This window comes from Botryllus schlosseri, chromosome 8 (genome assembly GCF_051294905.1).
Source record: "Botryllus schlosseri isolate E-star chromosome 8, Bs_hap1, whole genome shotgun sequence".
Taxonomy (NCBI): Eukaryota; Metazoa; Chordata; class Ascidiacea; order Stolidobranchia; family Styelidae; genus Botryllus; species Botryllus schlosseri.
The window spans coordinates 22240644-22263875 of NC_137243.1; the positions used below are offsets into that span (position 1 = coordinate 22240644).

The 23232-nt window shown below is 40.2% G+C and overlaps 1 protein-coding gene across 1 annotated transcript in view; it reads left to right on the plus strand.

Moving 5' to 3' along the window:
* The window catches only part of LOC145444494 (microfibril-associated glycoprotein 4-like), a 58518-nt gene extending 41554 nt beyond the window's left edge, over positions 1-16964 (plus strand). Inside the window, exons 5-10 of the mRNA XM_080322487.1 lie at positions 2894-2947; positions 5328-5402; positions 5490-5638; positions 5817-5913; positions 6031-6130; positions 16281-16964. Coding sequence (XP_080178613.1) covers positions 2894-2947; positions 5328-5402; positions 5490-5638; positions 5817-5913; positions 6031-6130; positions 16281-16605 — 800 coding nt within the window. The 3' untranslated portion in view covers positions 16606-16964. The remainder of the gene's footprint in view (positions 1-2893; positions 2948-5327; positions 5403-5489; positions 5639-5816; positions 5914-6030; positions 6131-16280) is intronic.
* Positions 16965-23232: the final 6268 nt, after the last annotated feature.

The following is a 23232-nucleotide window of genomic DNA, read 5'->3' on the forward strand; positions in this document are numbered from 1 at the left end:
TGACTATTTACTTGATAAATATTCAACACCGATCGAGAGATGCATATACCGAAAAGGGTCACCGGTTCAAGACGAGTTTTCGCGGCACCGGTCGAGTGATCCCTATACCGAAAAGGGTTACCGGTCGAGAGATGGCTATACTAGCACCGGTTGAGTGATCCCTATACCGAAAAGGGTCACCGGTTCAAGACGAGTTTCGAGGCACCGGTCGAGTGATCCCTATACTCATAAGGCACCGGTCGGGTGGAAGGGGGGTCTGAAAGGGTCACCGGTTCAGGACGAGTTTTCGCGGCACCGGTCGGGTGCACCCATAAGAGCCCATTACGAATCACGAGCGATCTACTATACTACTTATGTGCAGTTTACATGGATAATATATTATTTGCACAAAAATATATTTCAAATATCAGTGCATGGTCGCGGTGCTGTACCATTTTTGACTCAAAAGGTCCCCGGAATCTAGTGAAACCTAAGTCAAGATTTAATAAGAATATAACAATTCCAAAGTCAGCGTATTCCTCACAACGCATACACAAGGCTAACACCAGATTACAATTAAAGCAAATGGATCAGAGAAATAAGTGAACTTATTTCGTCATTGCCGCTACTGTTTTAGCAGCGGTTCATAAGCGTATTCAATCCGCCAATTATCATCATCAATTCCATTGTTCGCGAATAAAGGTGCTGCTACTTGCAAGAATAAAACCCCTATGATTTGTGATACAATTGTAATATACTATTGTCTATATCAGAGGTGGGCATCGCGGGCCGCATTCAACAATTTGAATCCATTCGCGGGCCGCACTACATAAAATTGGGATACTAAGCCAAAATTCAATATTTTTATTCGATTATATAGTGACCGACAACATGGAAATAATATAGCCAAACATTGATTTGATGATAACGTACACGCTTCAAAAATATTGACAAGAATTTATATGCTGATCTTCCTCATTGTCGAAATTGGGGATGAAAGTCGATTGTTCCGAATTCTTAGAACTGGTTGTAAATTTGAGTCCGTCTGTGAGCAGCGAGTTGTTCATAGATTTGCTTATTGTACCTATGGTTTGAACCCAGGACACACAATGCTGACAGCATCATATGTTCATAACCATGTTTCCTTTAAATACGCTTCTAAAATGGATGAATATCATAAATATAAATACTTCTGAAACATGTAAACATGTAACAAAACATGTAAATTCTGAATGATCCTGCCAACAATAACATATGAAGAGCTTCTTGGAGGTACAGAACTTCAATATGCAATTGAATAGTATATTCATATTGAAATAAACCCTAATATTTTCGGCTGACACTCGTCAGGGGTAATCGTCAGCAACTAGTAGAGAATTGGAAAGAACATTGGATATCAACAATCGTATCACAAAATACGACGTCACCAGCATGAAATTTCAAACGAGAGAGCGTTCAATGTACTATTTTCAGGTGGTACACGAACTCCTTTTGTTGACGGAGTTTGTGTTTGTGTATTTTGATAAAAGTCGACTATAAATACTTCTACACTTACAAAGAACGAATCTATCTAACAATCTTGCGAATCGGTTTATCGAAGTACAGCACAAAAAGTATTAAACATACCCGTGTTGACAATCTATAATCACATTTGTGGTCCGAATCAAGTCATTTACGATTCACTTCTGTGATGTTAAGCAATTGGAAGCTTTCAAAATATATAAGTCGCAAGGTTGGGCCATCGCGTCATCACCTAAATTTTAAAAAAATACTATGGTAAGAATATAGATTATAATTATCACGTGGAAATATATTGAGAAAAAGTTTACTGAAGTAGTTACAGTGATTTGATTTATTTTCGCATTTTATCAATGTTTTTATAACGTTTATTGCAGCTTTGGCGGGCCGCACAAAACGTTGTTGCGGGCCGCATGCGGCCTGCGGACGGTAGTTTGCCCACCATTGGTCTGTACATATGCTTGACAATAAAATATTCGAGATAAAAGCAAAGGGTGCGGTCCGCGAGCATTCGAAAGACCTAAAAATGGCGCCTGACGTAATTTTAGTTTGACACCCCTGTTGTAGAGCGACATGGAACGCCGAATATCAACGCAATGAACGGGGAGCGAACTATCGAAATTCCATAGATCATTGACGGATGGCAACATTCCGTCGGTGTATCGACATATAGGCATTACGAATGAATAATATGTCGGAATCGTTCAGGCAATGGCCTCCTAAAAGCGTACTTATACAAAATTGGATGTAGCGAGACTGATCTATACGACGATTGCTCAATACCTGAAACAGTCGAGCATTTTTTGCTGCACTGCCAGCGATATGCTTTTCATAGAATCTTGTCATTCGACAGGACGCGTGAGCTCAAATTCGCTGGAACACTCTAAAATTTGCTGATCGTTCACGAAATGTTATCCAATGTTGCAGAGCTCGTTCTATCCTGTCTTACATATTTGTAAATCGGTTCTCCCACATACAAATCGGTTCCTGCCGACATAATGTCCAAATAGCTGCGCACCCAGAGTGATGAATGCTCGAAACTACTTTTGTCAAAAATATGGTTTACCGCCTGTACATTCTAGTCCGCGACGCACCTGGCCATACAGGCGAAAAACTGCACTCCCCTTTTCATCGATATTTATAATATTATTATTGAAATGGAGAAGTATCTGCTATAGAAAATTTGAAAGATGAATCCTAAGTTCTCTATGCAATGTGAAGAGATACTGTCATCAGCACTCTCAAAATGAGACAACGTGACGAATCACGTGAAAGTTTTGAAGCCGGAAATCGCAGTAGGCTATGGGGATGGGGGGATGGACTCTGTCCTAGCGTCGCTACGACAACATGTATTCGATTCATATTTCTTTTGTGACCGATTATCTTTTCAATTCAGACATCAGACATCAGTTACAAAACATGACAAGGTCATCAGAGAGATATCATAGCGGTAAGACGGAAATCATTATTTTCTTCAACGGGTTGCATAATCCATCGCATGAAACTTTTGAACTTTCTGTGCCGACGACGATGACAGGTCATCAGTAATCGTTGAACAGGCATCCACATGCAGAATTGATCGAAATGGTAGAAGTAATGCCGTAAACTTCTACTCAAAAAGTCAGCAGAATATCGGAAGGTGTACACGTTGGAATTGACAGGGTGCAACCTCACGACTGATGCGTAATGTCTATTAAAATGACACTATGATTTGAAACAATCTTCGATGATATTTACAGTTCAGTGACTATTTTGCTCAGTTTCTATAACAATTTCACTCATAAAAGCGATAGAGATATATCACAAAACCACTTTCAAAAGAAAAAGAAAGAAATGGCAGTTTTGTCCGGAGTATTTTACGTAAAAGTTGAAATATAGTCTAAGTCAGTAGTTCTCAACCGGGGGTCCACGGACCCCTAGAGGTCGGCGAAGCATTTTCAGGGGGTCCGCGAAAACTTTTATTTTGCAAAATTATTGATAACCTCATCATCATCATAACAACCGAATAATCACCAAATTTTTTTTATTTCTTCAAATTATGGTTATCTCGAGGCAACATATTTTCATAACTGCTAGAACTTCAGGACTCACATCGGCAGAATGGCCGTCTAAGGTGAAATATATCCCACTGTGCAAACTAATTTGAATTGTCCAATTGCCAATGGCCTACTTATATAAACATATTGCTGTTTAGAGATTGTTGGGTTTGCGGAAATTGAAAAAAAAAGTAGTAGCCTAGTAGTAAAGTCAAGCGTGGTTACTTCGAAATGTTTGCAAAATCCATTACCACCTGTGACATACATAACCACCATTCCAAAATAACTTCAAGATGAGCTGCTACATATAAAAGACTAGGCCGCTGGACGGTATACGTTCACTAAAATACTTTGGAAGCGCTCCGTGTTAATATTGCATTAGCTACCGCCTATCTTTAAGGAAATGGATTTTCGGCTCTAGTTCATATCAAATCGAAAATGCCAATTTTCAAGACACGATCACGTATTTCAAGAAATGCAGCAACAGAATTCGCTTTTGAACAGTAAAATTCCGCCATATTTCGAAATAAATAGTATGATGTTATTTTCAGTGTTGGGATGACTCGAGTCATGACTTGACTCGAGTCAGACTCGAGTCACCTTTTTCGTATGACTTGACTTGACTCGAGTCACTTTGCTAAAATGACTTGACTTGACTTGACTCGGCGTATCAGAAAAGCGGATTGACTCGTGACTCGAAGCAAAATTCACGAGTCAATTTCAAGTCATCAAGCAATCGATGTCGATAAAATCACTCAATCATGCATATGTTTGGATTGTTCGCGAAACGCAGGTGTAACCTGTCAAAGCGACCAATCATTCAATGATCGTGCGTTTTACTGAAACTCCATTGTTCTCTCACAAATAAATTGACCACAAATGAAGTGATCAAAGCATACAGCTTACGCTGTCGTAAACTAGTATGATAGAGTAATTCAATAGCAAAATGTATAATTCTGTTCTCTGTTCTTATACCTTAGCTAAACCTCTTGTTTCGTTGAAATTGAATTCGAATATAGTTAATATAGTCATCAACCATTGGCGCAGACTCGAATAGTATCATATCGATTTGTAAATTGGTAATGCATTGCATCCTATTAATTCGTTTCTATAGTCTCTATTTTGGCTGGTAACTAAATTGAGGCTATGTAATTACTTCCGTGGTTTAGCATTTCTATGTAAATGTGAACGATACAGCGCCTTCTTGCTTATATATTTAACTCTATATACGTTCAACGGTTCAGAATCAATGACCACGCAATCTGTATTTTAGACAGCTAGCAAAATGCAATAACGCAATCATGCCTCATACTTCGAAAAGGCAACCTGACTTGAATTGCGACTTGACTCGTGACTTGACTTGACTTGACTCGACTTGACTCGAGTCACCTCCAAAAATCGAGTGACTTGACTTGACTCGAGTCACCTTCGAAAATCGATTGACTTGACTTGACTCGAGTCAAAATCTGCGATGACTCGAAATGACTCATGACTCGAAGGTAGTGACTTGATCCCAACACTGGTTATTTTCAAGAAAATACATTTTGTTGCTGTTTATCACTAGCCTACAGTTAACATTTGCACCAGACGGATTACGGTTGCACGATAATTAAGCTAAATTTGAACTGAAACTTTGGAGGGTCCGCGGGGTTTCGTGGCGGTCCGAAAGGGGTCTGCTTCAAATGAAAACGCTTCCACATACTCAAAATGAACTCCACTGCATACACCGCACCTAAAGAATGTGTTACTCTCAATTATTATATTATTATCAAATTTTATTTCATATTACATCAGCGCTCATGCGAAATATCTCCGACTTAGCAAACGTTGACGACCGTCAGTCAAGAGAGATTGGAATTTTACATACAGGTACCAGAAACGCCTTATATATTTTATAAATTGAAATCCACATTAAAACTCTTAGAGTAAGCGCTTTTTCTTCATGACACGGTTCAGAACAAGAGAGAAAAAAAGTAGAATGCAGCAAAATCGATAGATACGCCTTCAAATCCGGCAACGAAAGCAGAGGGGTGTTTGAAATCTATGTTTCCAGACAAAAAGTCGATGTTTACTGTGATCACAGTATAGGTGCCGGTGGATGGACAGTGAGTACATATTGCTAGAAAGGCACCGTGCAATTAATTTCATAACTTTACAAATACACATTAACCGTGTTAATGTGACCGACCACGAATGTCCGACAAAATTGAAGTTTGTTATATAGTCACAGTGATGACTTTTATAATTTCCGACACGATATACCACACCCTCTGCTATTTTTAGGTATTTCAAAGGCGCATGGACGGGAGCGTCGACTTCTTTCGAAATCGTTCCGAATACGTCAACGGATTTGGAAGTATTACTGGAGAATTTTGGATAGGTAAAGAATAAATTTTTTTCCGGTTGCCTAATTCAAGATTTCGGTGGTTGGGATCGAAGTCTCGAAGACTCCGATTCAATATACGTTCTTGCGGTAAAGTGTTGACTACTATTTTAGGATTGATTCCTTTGTACAATATATTGCAAACTGCCGAGACATTCCAATTGCGAATAGACTTGGAGGATTGGGATGGAGGCAAGAGGTTTGCGGAGTATTCGTAAGTATTTACATGTATTTTCACTCACTGGTTATCTCTGCTCATGCGTTCGGTCAGGTCGTTTTCAAATTACATATGCTAGCTCTAGAGGTATTCATTACCTAGTTATTTCTACTTTTGGGGAGTAGTATGCTAGGTTGTGTATTTTTTTAGTCAACACTGATAATATAAGGTGAAAGCGGGTACTTCGGTTGTCAAATCGGAAAAATGAACTTTTTCTCGTCAAAACTGATATTTAGCTATGTAAATTTAAAAACAAACCATCTACTCGTCCACTATGGTAACTCTTGCAGCATGCGAAAAGTGTCCCTCTTTGCAGATCTCAAAATATGATGACCCTAAGGTTTTTTGTACTAGAACTTCTCCAGACTTGGACAAAGTGCGGCTCGCGACGCGATTCTGACTGGACCTAGAAAACAAGACTGGAATTTATAACATAAAACCTACTTTCGAATACTACTGCGTGAACTGAACCGGAAATAACACTATGTCTGCTGTTTCAGTCATGGTTTTCGGTCCGTTTCCCATGCCTTATGCCTAAAAAACATATTCTAGCTACTTTTTTCTGTAACTCATCCCTCGCATCTGTTTGCATGTTGAGATGGAAGGAAATCGGCTGAAAATGGGGGGTTCCCCTAATATTTGAGTGTCGCAATTTTACTTATCCTACTAAAATGCCATATATGTCAGGTCAGAGTTTAAGCAGGTGTTGTGGTTTGGGGTGATGCAAAATCTAACAGTAGATATTTTTTCCAACTTCAGTACACCATTTTCATTTTGCACTATGCCTTGGACATCCTCAAACTTACCGAAAACTGAGCATCATTTTGCACTCGTCAGGGGTAATCGGCAGCAACTAGTAGATAATTGGTAAGAACATTGTATATCAACAATCGTATCACAAAATATGACGTCACCAGCATGAAATCTCGAATGTGAGAGCGTTCAATGTACTATATTTAGGTGGTACACGAACTCCTTTTGTTGACAGAGTTTTGGTTGGTGTATTTTGATAAAGATCGATTCGAAGGCACACAAATGGAAGTGTTAACGGCCCCTCACAACGACGCTAAATCTGTCGTCTCGATAATTAGTCGCACAAATCGGATTATCTAGCACAGGGGTCGGCAACCTTTTGCTAGTCGCGGGCCAAACTTCGGGTGTGCAACCTTTTGGCGGGCCGGATTTTTTCTTAGTACTATATTTTACGCTCACTTCGGTATATTATCCTACATTGCTGCAATCTCAATCATACCAATCCGAAGACACATGTATTTACACTTCAACGACACATAATAATTGCGACAATTGACGCAGCTTGCTTTGTGAAAGATTTTCAACTTCTGGTAACAAGTCAGATGGAACAAGAATCAGACCCTTTTCAAAATGGACGTCCGAAATACGTGATCTTAGCTTGCTCTTCGTGAATTTCATTGTTCAAAACTATTGTTCACATGCGTACGTGCTTCCAAAAATCGATGCAATTTCATTTGCATTGCTGGTCAAGCTGGGATAAAGACCAATTTCAAGAACGTACTCTTTGTCAAAGTCATGCAGCGATATGCTCTTTGTATGAAATTTGTCATTCAATTCAACTGCATCGCATTTCAGAAAGGCCCATTTGAAATTTTCAGGCAATGGTATTGGCGACCACATTAAACAGAGTACTGAATAGTCAGAATTCATTTTGTAGAGAAGGAATGTCGGAAAAGCGGGTGAATATTCAGTAGTTAAATTTCGTATCACAGTTACAAATGTAATGTTGGTACTAGGTTTTCTCTCCTCCAGTATAGGAAAGTGAGCATAATTTTCTTTGTACTGTTGACATTTCCAGAGTCACAGATTTGTTTTGAATGCGCCTCAACATCTCATGTATGTGGTTGTTTTCCCCCTGAAGTTCAATTTGTTCAGATGTGACGTTAAATGTACCAGGAAAGCAAGATGAGATACCCATTTTCGATTACAAGATTACGAGTCGGCGATATTTGTATTTTCGAGGAAAGTTGCTATTTCATTTTTCAGTTCATACACTCGTGTAAGCATAGCTGCTCGACTCAATGAGCGAACATGACAGATATAGGCCTACATGACATCGCCATATTGATTCTCTGCTTCTAGTAATATCTGGCGTAACTGATTCAGTTGATGAGACAAAAATCATATTAACAGTTTTCACCATTGTGGCTAAAACACTATTCAGGTTTTTTGTCTTGGCACACAATGCCTTCTGGAAAATCAAACCATAGACAGGCTAACTAACATACGGAGGCTAGTTATCTATAATTGAATAGTTTGAGATTCCGTCATTGCGTCTGCGATGCTCCAAGCGTTTTTGAAGCAAAGGAAGAACACCTTTATTGTCACACCCCGTTAGAGTGATTAGCCCTTTAAAAAAGCATGGAACACCTTCGGTTGCGAGATACACCCGATTGATAAGCACTGATCCAGTCTAGTCTATCTCCATCTCCTACTTCAACCACCTTCGTTTTATGGCGTAACAATAGACTAATACGATGTAGGCTACTATTATATCATATCAATGCCGCATTTTTTTCATGCAGCGCTGCACTGCAGATTGAAACTCATTATGAAGCGGCGGGCCGTACTCTTGTGATAACTAATTATTATGTGGCGGGCCGGACGATTTCGCGTGGCGGGCCGGATTTGGCCCGCGGGCCGTAGGTTGCCGACCCTTGATCTAGCAGATGTTTGCCGATGGCAGAATTATTAGCCTTTGATCGGTGCTGATGACGTGATATTTTGTGATACGATTGTTGATATACAATGTTCTTTCCAATTCTCTACTAGTTGCTGACGATTACCCCTGACAAGTGTCAGCCGAAATTATTCGGTTTAATTTCAATATGAATATACTATTCAATTGAACATCATAGTTGCACTAGAACGCACTTTACTCCATGCCATTGCTGTATACAGCATTAAAATTCTGATGCGGGGTTTTAACACTGGTACAGTACTCGGTAACATCAAGCCATACAGCTGCATTCAATACTGTATTTAACTGTGCGATTATTATTCAACTGAAACTGCGGTAAGAGCAATATGAGCGTGGGCGCATATCTCGACCTGATCAATACAAATCCGACTTGTAACGAATAGCCAATGATTTGACTTTCGATATTGGTGCACTCGTTACCAATCCATCTGGCGTCGATCAAGTTTATCGAAACATAATATTTTCCGGTTGAAACGAATGGAATAAAATCTGAATTGGTGCCACGGAGAATCTGATGTTTCATTAATATTGCAACTTAATTAAACACTGTGCCATGCGCATTGAGCCTTTACCGTAACGAATTAAACTATGCACATATACAAGTCACATTTCGCGTTAATTCGAGAATACTAGAGTATAGGCTATCAATTAGACATCAAGAATGAATACAGGAAACAGATGATTAAAAATTGGAAATCGGGTATCAAATCAGTAATTTGTCTCCAACATAAAATACCATGGGGTTCTGACATCGCATTGAGTAGCTCGCACCGCGACAATTGTTTGCTGAGTTTAACGGCATATTGGGTTATTCTGGCATCCCCTATTTACACTCAAAAATCTTTACTGCAGTGAATGACGATGATGCGCAGTAATGAATTCCAATTCGCATGCATAGTTGCATACACAATACCACTGTCCAATTTCGCGTCGCGATTAAAAAACTATCACGAAAGAACGAGTGGGCTATTTGCTCATCCGATTCATAGCAAGGATGAGATGGAATTTCTCGGCGCGTGTTCGTCATATCGACATGTACAACGAAACCACGTTTTTGTCCTCTGTTCCATTTCGCGTAATACATAGTGGTCATTGTTTTCGAAACGTACAATTGATCAACAAAGTTGTGCTGATGATGAAATTACGGGTATGCCGAATACCCACAGTATTCACAGGCATATTCAGCATAACAAGGTTCGGCGCTCATGCATGAAAATTGAACATTGAACATATGACTGCTGTGCTGTTAAATCCGCAGGAACATGGTTAGTCGGAAAAGGTAGCACCAAAGAGGCGAAGATTCTTAATTTCGCGAAGACCTATGTGAAACCAGCAGATGTGGTTGTTGCATATATATTAGCATCTTATGAAATATAGTCTACGTCGGAGCCGGAGCTACTCCTCAAATAACGGGTTTCAGCTCCGACTCTGACTGGATTATATGTAGAGCTCCGGTTCCGGCTCTAGCTCCGGGTAAAATGCACGGGCCCGGCTCTGGCTCCAAAGCCCTGCTGAAAGCACACCAAAAATTCCAAGTGCGCATGGCTAGTGCAGTAAAATATGAATTGTTTGGTAGACTAAATGAAATGTCGCAGCTCAATGACAGTTACAGCGTATCCGTCTGTAAGCACAATGATCTTGTAGATAAGAATAGGCATGTTCTCTCTCGGGTGATTGATGCCATCAATTTATTGGAGTTTATGAATTGGCCCTTAGAGGGCACTATGAGAAGGAATGCTCTCTCAACAGGGGGGTATTTTTGGATCTCACTAAATACAAGGCTTCCATTGATAGAATTTTGCGCAAACATCTCGACATCGCGACAGTACCCATGGGTACTTCAAAGACTATTCAAAATGATGTGCTTGATTCCATATATCACATCTATTTACAGCAGTTGTATTCCGAGATTGTTGACGCTGAATTTCTATCTATTCAGTCTGACGAAACTACCGACCTTACGTGTATGTCACAGCTCGTCGCAATTTTTCGGTTCACAAAATTGGGTATGCCAGTCGAACGACTTCACAGCTTTGTGGCTGTTGACAAACGCACGGCTGTCGGAATTTCTTCAGTTTAAAAAGAAACATAACAGTACCATACAGTTGATTCAAAACTTATTGCGCGAACCTACGACGGCACAACACTGATGAGCAGATCGCGACATAGCGTACAAGTTTGAATGAAAGAAGTTCATCCGCATGCGCATTTTTTGCATTGCTCCGCGCATCAGCTCAATCTTGTAGTGAAAAAATGTGCTTAGGAATATCTTCTGTCAAGATATTCTTTGCAAATCTATCAGGATTCTCCTCATTCTTCGTTATTTCGCCAAAGCGATCTGATTTATTGCGCGACATATGCAAGCACCGGCTACCTATATGCGTATCAACTCAACACCGTGGAACTTATAATCCAGAGTTGTGCAACGTGTATCCAATAGTATTGTGAAGCTTCTGTAATTCTTCTCCGTGATTGAAAGCTCTCCTGTCTGGAATGATACTTCCAAACGTGAAGCGGGGGAAGCAGGGGGGTGACTTAAACGACTCTTGAAAGATGAACAATTTTTGTTCTTTTTAAAGCTTTTTTGTGACATCTTCATGCACGTCGATACGCTGTACAGCACGGGTGTCAAACTCAAGTTGCGTCGCGGGCCGGATTCAGACCTTCAAATCGCTCGCGGGCCGGACCAGTCATTTTATTCCAAAATGTAACCTCAAAATCCATCTCCGTGTTCTTCGTCCCTTGAATACTTATGCTCAATTATACAGCCCATGGACCATAGGGTACTATTCTATCAACATCTTTATCCGCAAACAATGGAATTGATAAAAGTACCATGATTGGTCGATTGAATAGAGTTCTATAATTTGCTAAAACAGTGACTTTAACGACGATATACGTTGGCATATTGCTATGATGACTTTGTTTCAGTCATAATCTGGTAATAAGGTGAGGAATACACGAGGTTTAACTGCAAACTCAAACGTTGAAATTTGGGTCATTATTATTGTATCACGATCCATGTTTTTTTTGGGAGGTGAGGAACTGTTAATTAACTGGCGAAAAGGGACTGCGATCGCAGATATTTTTTCTGTATTTTTCTGTAACAATTATGTGCTGGATGTAGCCTGCATATACCGGTTTCTAACTGGCGTTTTCACTTCTGTGAATAACTACCTTTAGGCTCATTTATTCCGCAAAACTCTGAGCTCAGTGTGCACTGTGCACTTTATCCTTGCTCAGAATTAGGTGTCAATTACAGAGACTTGTAGCGGACGGTCATTACAGTGAAACCGTAACACCACTATCGGATGGTTATAATGGGGCCATTGAACATAATCAAAATTTTCTGTCTTGAGGTATTATTTAAGGAAAATAATCTCAGCATTTGTCAGAAATGTGCTGGATAATGCAGCCATTTTTCAGAATCGCTTCGCGGGCCGGATGAAATCGTCTGGCGGGCCGGATGCAGCCCGCGGGCCGTATGTTTGACACCCCTGTTGTATACTATTGCACATTTTATTGAGGCAATTCCGCATATCTGGGAGAATGTGCACTTCGCCGGTGACAATGCGCTTTTTCGCCGTGGGATAAGTGTACAACACCTGCTTGCTGCCGCTTACGAATGCTGCGATATACTGATGTCCAAAATCCAACATCGTCTGAATAACGATCAGTTGCTTACTTTCGCCCTGTTAAATCCGAGAAATTTCCCCGCCTACAAAATTCATTTTCCTTCTGGACCACTGCGCAGCGTGCCTCGTTATTGCCCGATTATCCACATCACTCGGTTGGAGAGCGAGTTGACTTGTTTGTATTTCAATACATCTTTCTCAGAAGTTAAAACCACTAGTGAACTTTCAAAAGTTCCTAGTTGAAAATTCGCTTTCGATCAACTTTGCTACAGTAACTAGCTTTCTGAATATCATTTTGACCACCCCGATTTCATCCGCGGAATCCAAGCGCAGTTTCAGCACATTGAAACGCATCGAGACCTTTTTCAGAAACAGGATGGGTCAAGATAGGCTCAATGTGTTGGCTGTGCTCTAGATTCACAGCGATGTAATTCTGGGTGTTCCAGATTTCAATAAACTCGTTATTGAACATTTTGCTACTAATAAATCACGCCGCGCACAATACTTATACAAGCAATAAAGTATGTGCGGGTGGACGGACGACTGTACATCATGTTCTTTCCGAATAATTTCAATTAAGTGAGCCCACCGGGTTACTCAACCTTGTCTATGGCTAGAGAAAAGTTAGTAGTTTGCATCCTTGTTTACTCGAGGCACACTGACAGCTAATTTACCGATATATTTTGTTACCTGACTATGAAAAAAAGAAGCGAAAAATTCATCAGAATAAAATTATTTATTCATGAAATCGTTTAATGCGACAAGTGCTCGCATTTAAATTAACACAATGCTTAGATTCATGCGTGAAATGATGGTAGGCAGATTCGTAATTCATCATCAATGGATAACAACTGGCTTTTTATAATGTTTTACGTTTATGGGATCCACCGCTTTGGTTGCCTATCACCTGGTCGTAACGCACCAGAATCGTGTACCAAACACTTTTGGACGGGCTTAGAAAAACTAGTGCAATCGATTTGCCTCGCTTTCGGGACGTGAGCGTACAAATCGGCTCGGAGCCGCTACAACACTTTACAGAATTGCCGAGCATGGTACAATTAAAAAGCCACAAAGTGTCATGCGAATGCTCTTTGTGGGTAGGTACTCTGTGTATGTGTATGTAGTCTTACTCTGCACTCGAGTAATCTCTACCACGAAATCATAACGCATGCTACTAAGGATGCCCTGATAATTGATTCGTGGCATAGGGACGATTCTTAGTTCGCGTACATTTTGTAAAATAATAATTTGAATAAAAAAATTAATAAAACATTTGTTACCATACTTCAAGTCACGGCACCGGCAAAAACCTCTCGACGCAACTACATTAAAAATCACTGTTTACGGGAAATTCATATGACCATCATAAAGTTACTTTTTGACGTAGAAAAACGCCACTGTGACGTCATGTTGATAAAAAGTTGCTTGGAGCTCTTGCCCCACCATCCGATATTGTCACCAGTCGCCACTTTTATTACGAGCATTGATTGAATTGTTTTACGAATTAGGGAATTGGAAACGTAACAGGTAACAATTTGAAGCACAGACCTTGCAATTCGTGATGTGACAATGAAAACAAAGAACGTTTGGAAAGAATGCCTTCACTTTTAATTGCTAGGGCGTACTTTGCTACATTAAGTTAATTTTGAATCTGAATTAAGCATGCGAGGTAGCATACGTAAGCTGTTTATTGACAGCTTATTAATGAAGACAGAACAGGATTTAGAGTAAACGCATGTCCGGTGAAGTTTATACAGCATATGGTTTTACTCCACGCAGCAACATTCTAAAAGTAGTTTTTATGTTTTGAATTCCGAGCATATCTTCGCGGGACACTCAGAATCACTCCGAAGGCCGTAATTTGCACACGTCTGGCGTATATAGTCAGTGTCAGCCACATTTTCCATGGATTTCCGTATATTACCATAAAACAGAATATTTTGCGGCTGATTTATTTAACTGGAAACCATTCTTCGCGCCTCGCGAAATGTCATCATTATTCAAGTTGCCCGCGGAATGGTTAGAAAATTTCGTGTGGTCGAAAAGGTTAGCCACCCATGGTATAGATCAGAGGTCTCAAACACGCGGCCCACGAGAACATTTTCGTGCGGCCCGGGACGGCATTATGGAATTTCAAGTATTCGACAATATATTCAGGTATCGCATATCTTTTTTAGATATAAGAACTTGAAGCTCGCCCTAAAAGTACTATAAAACACAGAAATCTTAACAAACTACACTTTCGCGAACTTTTAAAAGCTATCCAGGGGGTAGAAGATCAGCTACTACGTCACATTTCTGGTTCAAGATGATAAAACATGACCAGTTGATGATTCGTGACTGGAAAATGGTCTCCGCGCTGCGCGCGATTTTATGTGAATGGGCTTTCTGATTTTAATATATAGGTACCATCAGAAATTGTGATGAAAATGAAAAGGGACTACGAGAGATCTTATTGAAAGCACGAGGGGTACGAGAGCTAAAGTAAAGAAACAATGCTATTACTATGGTTCAATAAAGATTATATTTAAGTTGTTATTGATATATTCCAATAATTATCGAAGACAATATTTAACGCTGATTTAATTTGACTTTGGAAATGACAGTAACAATAGCCTATACTTATCACGACTATATCAAAACCCAGATTAGACTATACCACTCAAATGCTCTGATATTAGATCAATCTTCAGAAGATTTTAAAATATTCTACATGAATTGTGGCAAGGCGAAGGTCCACTAGCTGCAATATTATAACCTGGCAGTTTGACGATGTCATGATCCATTCTGTCGTATGATATCTATAACTCGGTATTTTAACAAATTTTGCTTGGCACAAAAAAACGATTTTATTCAAATATTTGAAAATGTTATTTCGCTTCCGTGTCGAGCGTGAATAGTACAATAGTAGATTACATTTTCACGTTTGCGGAACGCCTGTCTGCAAGCTTCCGTCAAATAAGGCCTACTTGGAAATTATACATTGGATATCCCTATTATTGATGCTGCGGCCCGCGGCGTCATCAAAACTGGGAAATTGACCCGCAAGTACATTTGAGTTTGAGACCTCTGGTGTAGATAGTGTGGAGGATTGTATCTGAACCCGGTATTAGATTACACTGTTCAAATGCCCCGATATCAGATTCTATGCTATAAATTCTAAAATACTCTACCTATAAGGTAGTGACACGTCAAATTTCCGTTGTCGCTGCAAATCCTGATTTATTCGATCCATTTGTCTTATTGCACGGAGTCCTGTTTCCTAATTTTGACGAACCATGATGATTCATAATAGTGACGGTGGAAAGCAAATCGGTAAAGATTTTCCTGACTTTCCAATTGGACGAATAAATATCTTTGATCTGCACCACTATAATAAATACTATTTTATTCATAATACATATTTTTCGACGGCAATAACTTCGCTTCCACGGGATGGAATTGAACCAAATTTGGTGAATATCGTTTCTATAGACAACCCAACACTTTCATGGGGTGAACAGAAAATTTTCAAATTTTTTGTTATTCATTTTTATATAATAAATAGAAGCTTTCTTCTCCTATAACAATGCGGCTACTGGTTGGAATTGAACAAAATTTGGTGTGTAGGCTTGAATTAGCTAACCTAACAATTTTATCAAGTAGCAAGTACGATATGAGAAAAAAAGTCATTTTTGAAGACCCCTAATGCCCATTGAATGCTAACCGAAATTGGCACAGGGTTCATGCGTTTGACAGCGAACACGAACGTACCTTTACAACTCCTGTCGATTTTTAGGCGATTTGATATTGGTTCACCATCGACCGATTACACTTTAACCGCGTCCGGATACTCAGGAACGGCAGCAGATTCGTTAGCCTATCACAACGGTATGAGATTCTCTACGAAGGATCACGATGTAGACGGAGAATCTAATGTGAACTGCGCAGATCACCACAAGGGTGCATGGTGGTACAAGGCTTGCCACTGGTCAAATTTGAACGGAATCTACCACAAAGTTCAACCGCACCTCTCCAATTCTGATGGCACTAGCTGGGGGTCATGGAGGGGATCATTGTATTCTCTTAAATTCGTTGAAATGAAGATCAGACCTAATACTTGAAGTACCAGTTGCGGATGATCGTACATTTATCGCATGAAAGATACAAATTATCAACATTACTCGGAAGAGAGAACATTCGAACGTGCCTGCACCGATCGCAAATTGACCGAAACTTATCCTTTTCCTTTTTGCAGTTTGTGACAATGTTGGGACGACCTGAGTATTGACCTGACACGAGTCAATTTTTTTGGATGACTGGACTTGACTCGGGGTTTCAAAAAGATATTGACTCGTGACTCGAAGCAACATTGTCGATCAACATGTTCTTGATAATCTGACATGACTAATATGAGACTTATATGTTTACTTTGGCAAACCTCTCGTATGATTTACATCGGAATGATATAGTTATACATTTATATTACTCGTCAACAATTATTACAGGCTTAAATTGTATCATATGGATATGTAGGTGGATTCCCGCATCACATCAATTTGTTTTGGCTTTCTGAGGTGTCATAACACTAGGCAACAATTTTGAACAAAAAGTTGTACAGTACAGTGTCAGTGTTTAAACGCCGCATCAGAATTTTAATGCTGTAGCCTACACAGCAATGACATGGAGTAAAGTGCGTTCTAGTGCAGTGGTTCTCAACCTTTTTCGCCACGCGGACCGGTGAAATTTCAAAAAATGTCTGGCGGACCGGTGAACTTTCAAAATTGAAATGAGGCCCAAATGTAAAGTATGCAACCGTTTTTTGCAATTATATGGTGCTAGAGAGTGACATTCAGAGGGTTTTGATCGTAGTTAATTATATTCATGATGGCATCCATGCGATTTTATGGTAGTGAGTCTGCCGAGTCGAGGTTAAATTGCCTTGTCAGATAAACGTGCTGCCGCCGAGAGTCGTTTACAGTCTCTCGCGCCGAAGGCCGTGGGATTAAGTGACCACGCCAACTCCAATAATATTTTTCTCTGTGATAATATCGAGAGTAGAAGCGTTTCGGAGTCGAACCAAGCATCTTGTCGTGCTACCTTGCTCATGCCCATGGCCACCAGACGAAGGCTACTCTGCCAACTACGCATAAAATGCGTGCCGCAAGAAAACACATTACAGCAGCTATACCGGCCATCCAAAAATCCGGAGCGAAAAAGCACTTCTTCAGCCCACCCACAAAAACGTTGGTCTTGGGACCCCTACAGGGCGATAAGCCAAACTTCCGTGTGATTCGTCCCCAGACCCTACAGTTGGGTGGATATTTCACCTGTACTGGTGATCACATCTATTCTACTCAGTGTAAGCAGAGAGCTTACGTAAATGATCGCGCCAATGGCGAAAATTTTCGATCATTCACAACCGAAGCGGTTTTCTCGCGGTCGAATTTTTGGTCTACCTTTCGGAGTCCCATGTTAACCTAAACTTCATTATGTGTTGGTGTGTCGTGACGCGGTATTGGCTGACGCCGAAATCCCTATAAATCATGCGTATTTCTCGGAGAATGGCACCTAATAAGCAAGACATTTAGGCACACTAATTCGTGCAAAGCGCGAAAAGAAATTGAAAAACGCTGGAAAAAGTTTTAAATAAATACGCTGATTTATGTTCATTGGCGAAATGATTTCGGACCCTTTTCAAGCTCGGCCCCACTCCAATTAAGCGGTTTGGGGTGTCCCAGTTACGGTCCTGTACAAAATGACTGAATCGAAAACCAATGATCAAATTGCGCTATTTAGCGATGAGGAAGCTCGTATATGTTCTGTATTTGTCCCTCGCATGTCGTAAAATGAAACGTCTTGAACTGTTTGAATGAAATGAAATGCATGTCGTAAAATGAAACGTCTTCAACTGTCAAATCGAACATGTTTCCAGCCCTAATGTTACCTCACAAAGTTATGAATCAGTTTAGAATTTGATGTTTTATTTATTTTATCAATGGACCATCCTTCAACATTGCATCTTGAAATTAAAGTATTAAATTGTAATTTACCTGTCGGACCGGCAGGAATGTCGTCGCGGACCGGCACCGGTCCACGGACCGGCGGTTGAGAACCACTGTTCTAGTGCAACTATGATGTTATCGACGATTGACAAGTATTCATTATGACGTCACAGGCAAGCACAGCGGTACCTATGTCTTCCTTGCTGTATACGATGTTACTGACGAATGACAGACTCCAGATTACTATAGATAACTAACCTACGGGCAGATAAGTAATCTCTATAGACCAGGGGTGGCCATCCTTTTCAGTTCAAGGGTCACATGCAATTGACGAACGAGTGCGCTGTCCACTATCCGTGCCAAGCGCGTAAAATTTTCACTATTTATAAATGAACTTGGTCAATAATATTATTACTTGAGTATCTCGCGGGTCTACTGTATACCGCCCGATGGGCTCAGTTTGCAAGGACAGGACTATTCAGCATCTGGAAGTATCGATATCGAAGGTTTCCGCAAATATGTGACAATCATTTCGTGCCTACAGTTCATCTTCGACGATCTTTCCGCGAGCGCAAACGCGAAAAGACTTCCTCTCGTGATTGCGAATATAGTTAGACTCAATCGGCTAAATTGTGTGTTTTTTCATTTTCAGGAGGCGTTAGGCTACCAAGCAAGAAATCGTGTGAAAATTAAACACGCTAGGCGTGAAAAAAAAATTTACTACGATATTAGTTTATTGTAATGTACGACGATTTACTTGAAATATGACTGGACCCTGGATCTGCCAAAGCGTCCGAACTGATATATTATAGTCATCAACATCCCATGTGTCGCGGCCAGAATACCATATTTTCGGTTAGCATTGCAAGTTCACAATCTGAGCAATTCAGATTCGATAAAATAAGAGGATTTCGATAATATAATAGGAAATTATCTCGCGGGCCACTCAAAACCTTCTCATGGGCCACATATGGCCCGCAGGCTGGCCACCCCTGTTATAGACTTACGCATTCGACAGTTTTCAGAGCCGGAGCCAGAGAAGTGGTAATAATGCGGCACCGTAGCTGAAGCCGGAGCTAATGTATGATAGAAGAAAGCTCCGGAGCTGGAGCTGGAGCAATCCAACATTTAGGGCTGCTTCAAAGCCCTGGCTACAATGACACGCAACGTGCGGCTCGCTAAATGTTCTTATTCTACGATTTCACCCAGTCTGATGCATTCAAGCTACGTTCAAATGAATAGCTGAAATTACTATAATCACGAAATATGCATATTCTCTATTTACAATGGAAGGTTTTTGACCAGTGCTTCTCAACGGGTGGGTCTCTACGCACCAGTGGATCGTGAAGTTATTTCAGGTGGGTCGGGAAGACGTTTTAAGATACGATCATCCATCCGAATTTGGAGGTCTCTTTTCTACCACGGCAAGTCGAAAATTAACGAAAAATGTAAAACTTTTCTATGTTTTCTTCCACTTAAGGATGATGATTCCGGAACATGTAATTGACGGACCTCCAGGGCTCGCGCCCTTTCGGACCAAACTCACTATACAGCCTTACGGAGAAAATTGGTGTTTGGTCCGAAAGTGCATCAGCCTCGTTCTGTTCCGGTTTCGTCAAATTCCGATTTGAGAATTAGGCAGCGTGATTCGTAAAATACCACTTTTGAAATGATAGTCATCTTTATGACTCTCAGAGAAAAACAGAGATACCTCAAATATGCGACTGGCGGTTCTGAACTTGAATTGTGCTTTCAGAACTACATTAGAATTTATTACCTCAAAAACTTTTCGTGTGCCCTTATCAAAGACTTAACGGCACAATAAGTAGCAGATTGTCTTTTCATCCAGTCTTAAAATATGCAAAATACTGCTAATTGTCTGTATAACGTGTTTTGTATGATTGGATTTTCTCTCGTCACTTTGTTATGACTACCGGGGTACAGGTACAGCTGACTTGGTTTAGCGATCCTTTTTGGTATTGCATTGTTACGTCATATCATGCCAATTTGGTTTTCGTTTGGATCTCTTTCTGTATGCTTCTTACTGTGTCTACTGTCAAGGGTCGCAATCCACGTAAATCAACGAAGTAATTTCTTTCCGAACCAGCACGTTCCATGGTTACAGATCTACCTCAACTTCTTTAACTATAAAGTTTTTGTGTACAGAATTAGGCATCAGTTTAAAGGTGTGTCTGGCGTTATTTGCTTTTTTGTTCCTCTCATGTACTATCGGCAGGAAAATTTCAAGCCGGCGAAAAATTTGAAAGAATCCACTCCAAATTCAAGATTAGCATCAATTCGCGGCTGTTGCGGCAATATATTTCCTCTTCTGAGCGTGCTAGGTATAGGATTTTCATAATGAGTTCAACTGCTTAGAAAATATGATGTTCTGAGTCATATATACTGATAATACAACACCTGTTCAGACAGTGATTCAATGAATGGACATTGGACATGCAACTTTCTGTTTGGTCTTGTGATCACGGCTTTTTTACGACGTAGTGACCTTAACGTCCAAGCTACCATCGTTTCTGATTGTTGACATTTTGTCAACTGATGTAGCGATTAAGGTAAAACGCAAAAATTTGTCGTTATAACCAGTAAACAATTGCAGTAACGCAATCTACTCGTAACCTCTTTGTGTTAGACGTATTTGACTAATTACTGATTATAGATACGCGCTTTCTCGTCTGTTGTGGTTTGCAGTATTCATTTCATTGTAACGCACTGAAAACATAAAAAAAACTGTCGCCAGGAGCAAATATTTTAACGTTAGTCGCGACGGTAAACTGTAAACCAGTTCCATACGTTTTTCTTTTAACCTTGATATTCAATGATTTTTTTGCGAATAATCAATTTCACGATTATATGATCATACTCCAAGGGTCAGATGCATAGATCGCCATCAATGCTTGATCGCAGATCATATTATACAGATCGTTATCGGAGGAATTTCATCAGCTAATTTTGATCCATCTCGCGAGTTGGTCTAAGAGTTGATCAGCGGTAGAAACACAGTCCAAACTTACTCCAGACAATATGTTCGACTAAGAACATAGTCTTAGTCTGTGCATGATGTCCGAGTGTTTACACACTCCGAACATACCACGGATATCCGCCAGACAAGATATCCGAGTGGTAACGCATTCCGAACATAACCAATACATACTCCGGACATGATGTCCTAGTGCAATGGTTCCCAACCTTTTTCATCTCGTGCCTCCCTTGGCCGAAATTTAAGCCAAAATTCCCCCCTTAGGAGAAATGTGCCCGAGGAGTAAAAAAAGGTCATTTTTACCGCGCTAACACCTGTTGACTGAGAGAATAAGACGGGCGATGCCGAGTGGTTGTTTCTAGCAGGGCTGTAACAACACTTTGTAGACCTCCAAAAACAACGGTCTTGGTCCCAATCAAACAAATTCTGGAAGACTTATTGACTCGACAGACCCCCACACTTCCATTTGTGTTTTCGGCTTTCCATGCACCAATCGCTAATAGCCTATAACTGCTGTGAAAAACCAGTAGCCTATGCATAAATTTACTGGTCTCGCGATTTTTTCTCAAGTTTGCGTATGCATTTGGCCAATAATATTGGTACTTTCATATATAGCAGGGTTGACCAGACTCGAGTCTGACTCGAGTCACAATCTTTGTATTGACTCGACTTGGACTCGAGTCATTGTGGATGACTCGAACCAAGCCACATGACTCGAGACTATAAGACAGCCAATACCGACATTTCATTGTAATTTGGAAAAACAGTAAAGTGACCACCCTTGGAATTTCGTCTAATGGTCCTGGTACTTGAAAATGCTACAAGAAACTGCTCAAAGTGAGGAAAATTAGTATATTATAAATCCAAATCATTCAATATCACCAAACATAGTCATATTTTGTGATACGGTTGTTGATATACAATGTTCTTTCCAAATCTCTACTAGTTGCTGGCGATTACCGCTGACGAGTGTCAGCCTAAAATATTCGAGTTCATTTCAATATGAATATAGTATCCAAACAGAGTTAGAAAGTGGGTTTCACAAGACTTCAACTGGAAACTGAGCAGTCAACACAATGACTTTGACTCGGACTCGAGTCATAATACCACGACTCGGACTCGATCCTCTGCTCGGTGACTTGGACTTGACTCAATAGTGAAATGAAAATGACTCGACTTGACTCAAGTCAAACTATGAAAGTGAGATTGACTTGTGACTCGGAGTTTCGTGACTTGGTTACAGCCCTGATATATAACATACACGTGATTCGATTTCCTGTTGGAGCTCATTGAAATTTAGGACACCCATCCCGTTTCGGCAACATTATACCAAGTTTAACATGTCTTTTCTTCGATCGTGGTAGCTGTTCACTAAAAATAAAGCACCGCTAGCGATCTCTTTCACTTGAATCGATGACGTTGGGATATTTTGACACTGTCTAAAAATGTTGACTTGAAAATATAAGATAAATACTTTCACTAGAAGCCTTGTTGTGATAGATTCGGCACGACATTTGCTCGCTTAGGATATATTTGATTGAGAGGCCGTCGCTGACCTAAAAAATTGTCTTGCGAACTGCAGCACGTCTGAGCTAGTTAAAAAAAAACAGGGGGGGATTCGTATGTGAAAAAGAGATTTTAAATAACATTTGAAGATACTTTCAGCAAAAAACAGCCATAACGATCATACGTTTGAATATAACTAGTTGATTACATGACAGTTCGGACATGAACAATTTTGAAAATCCGTT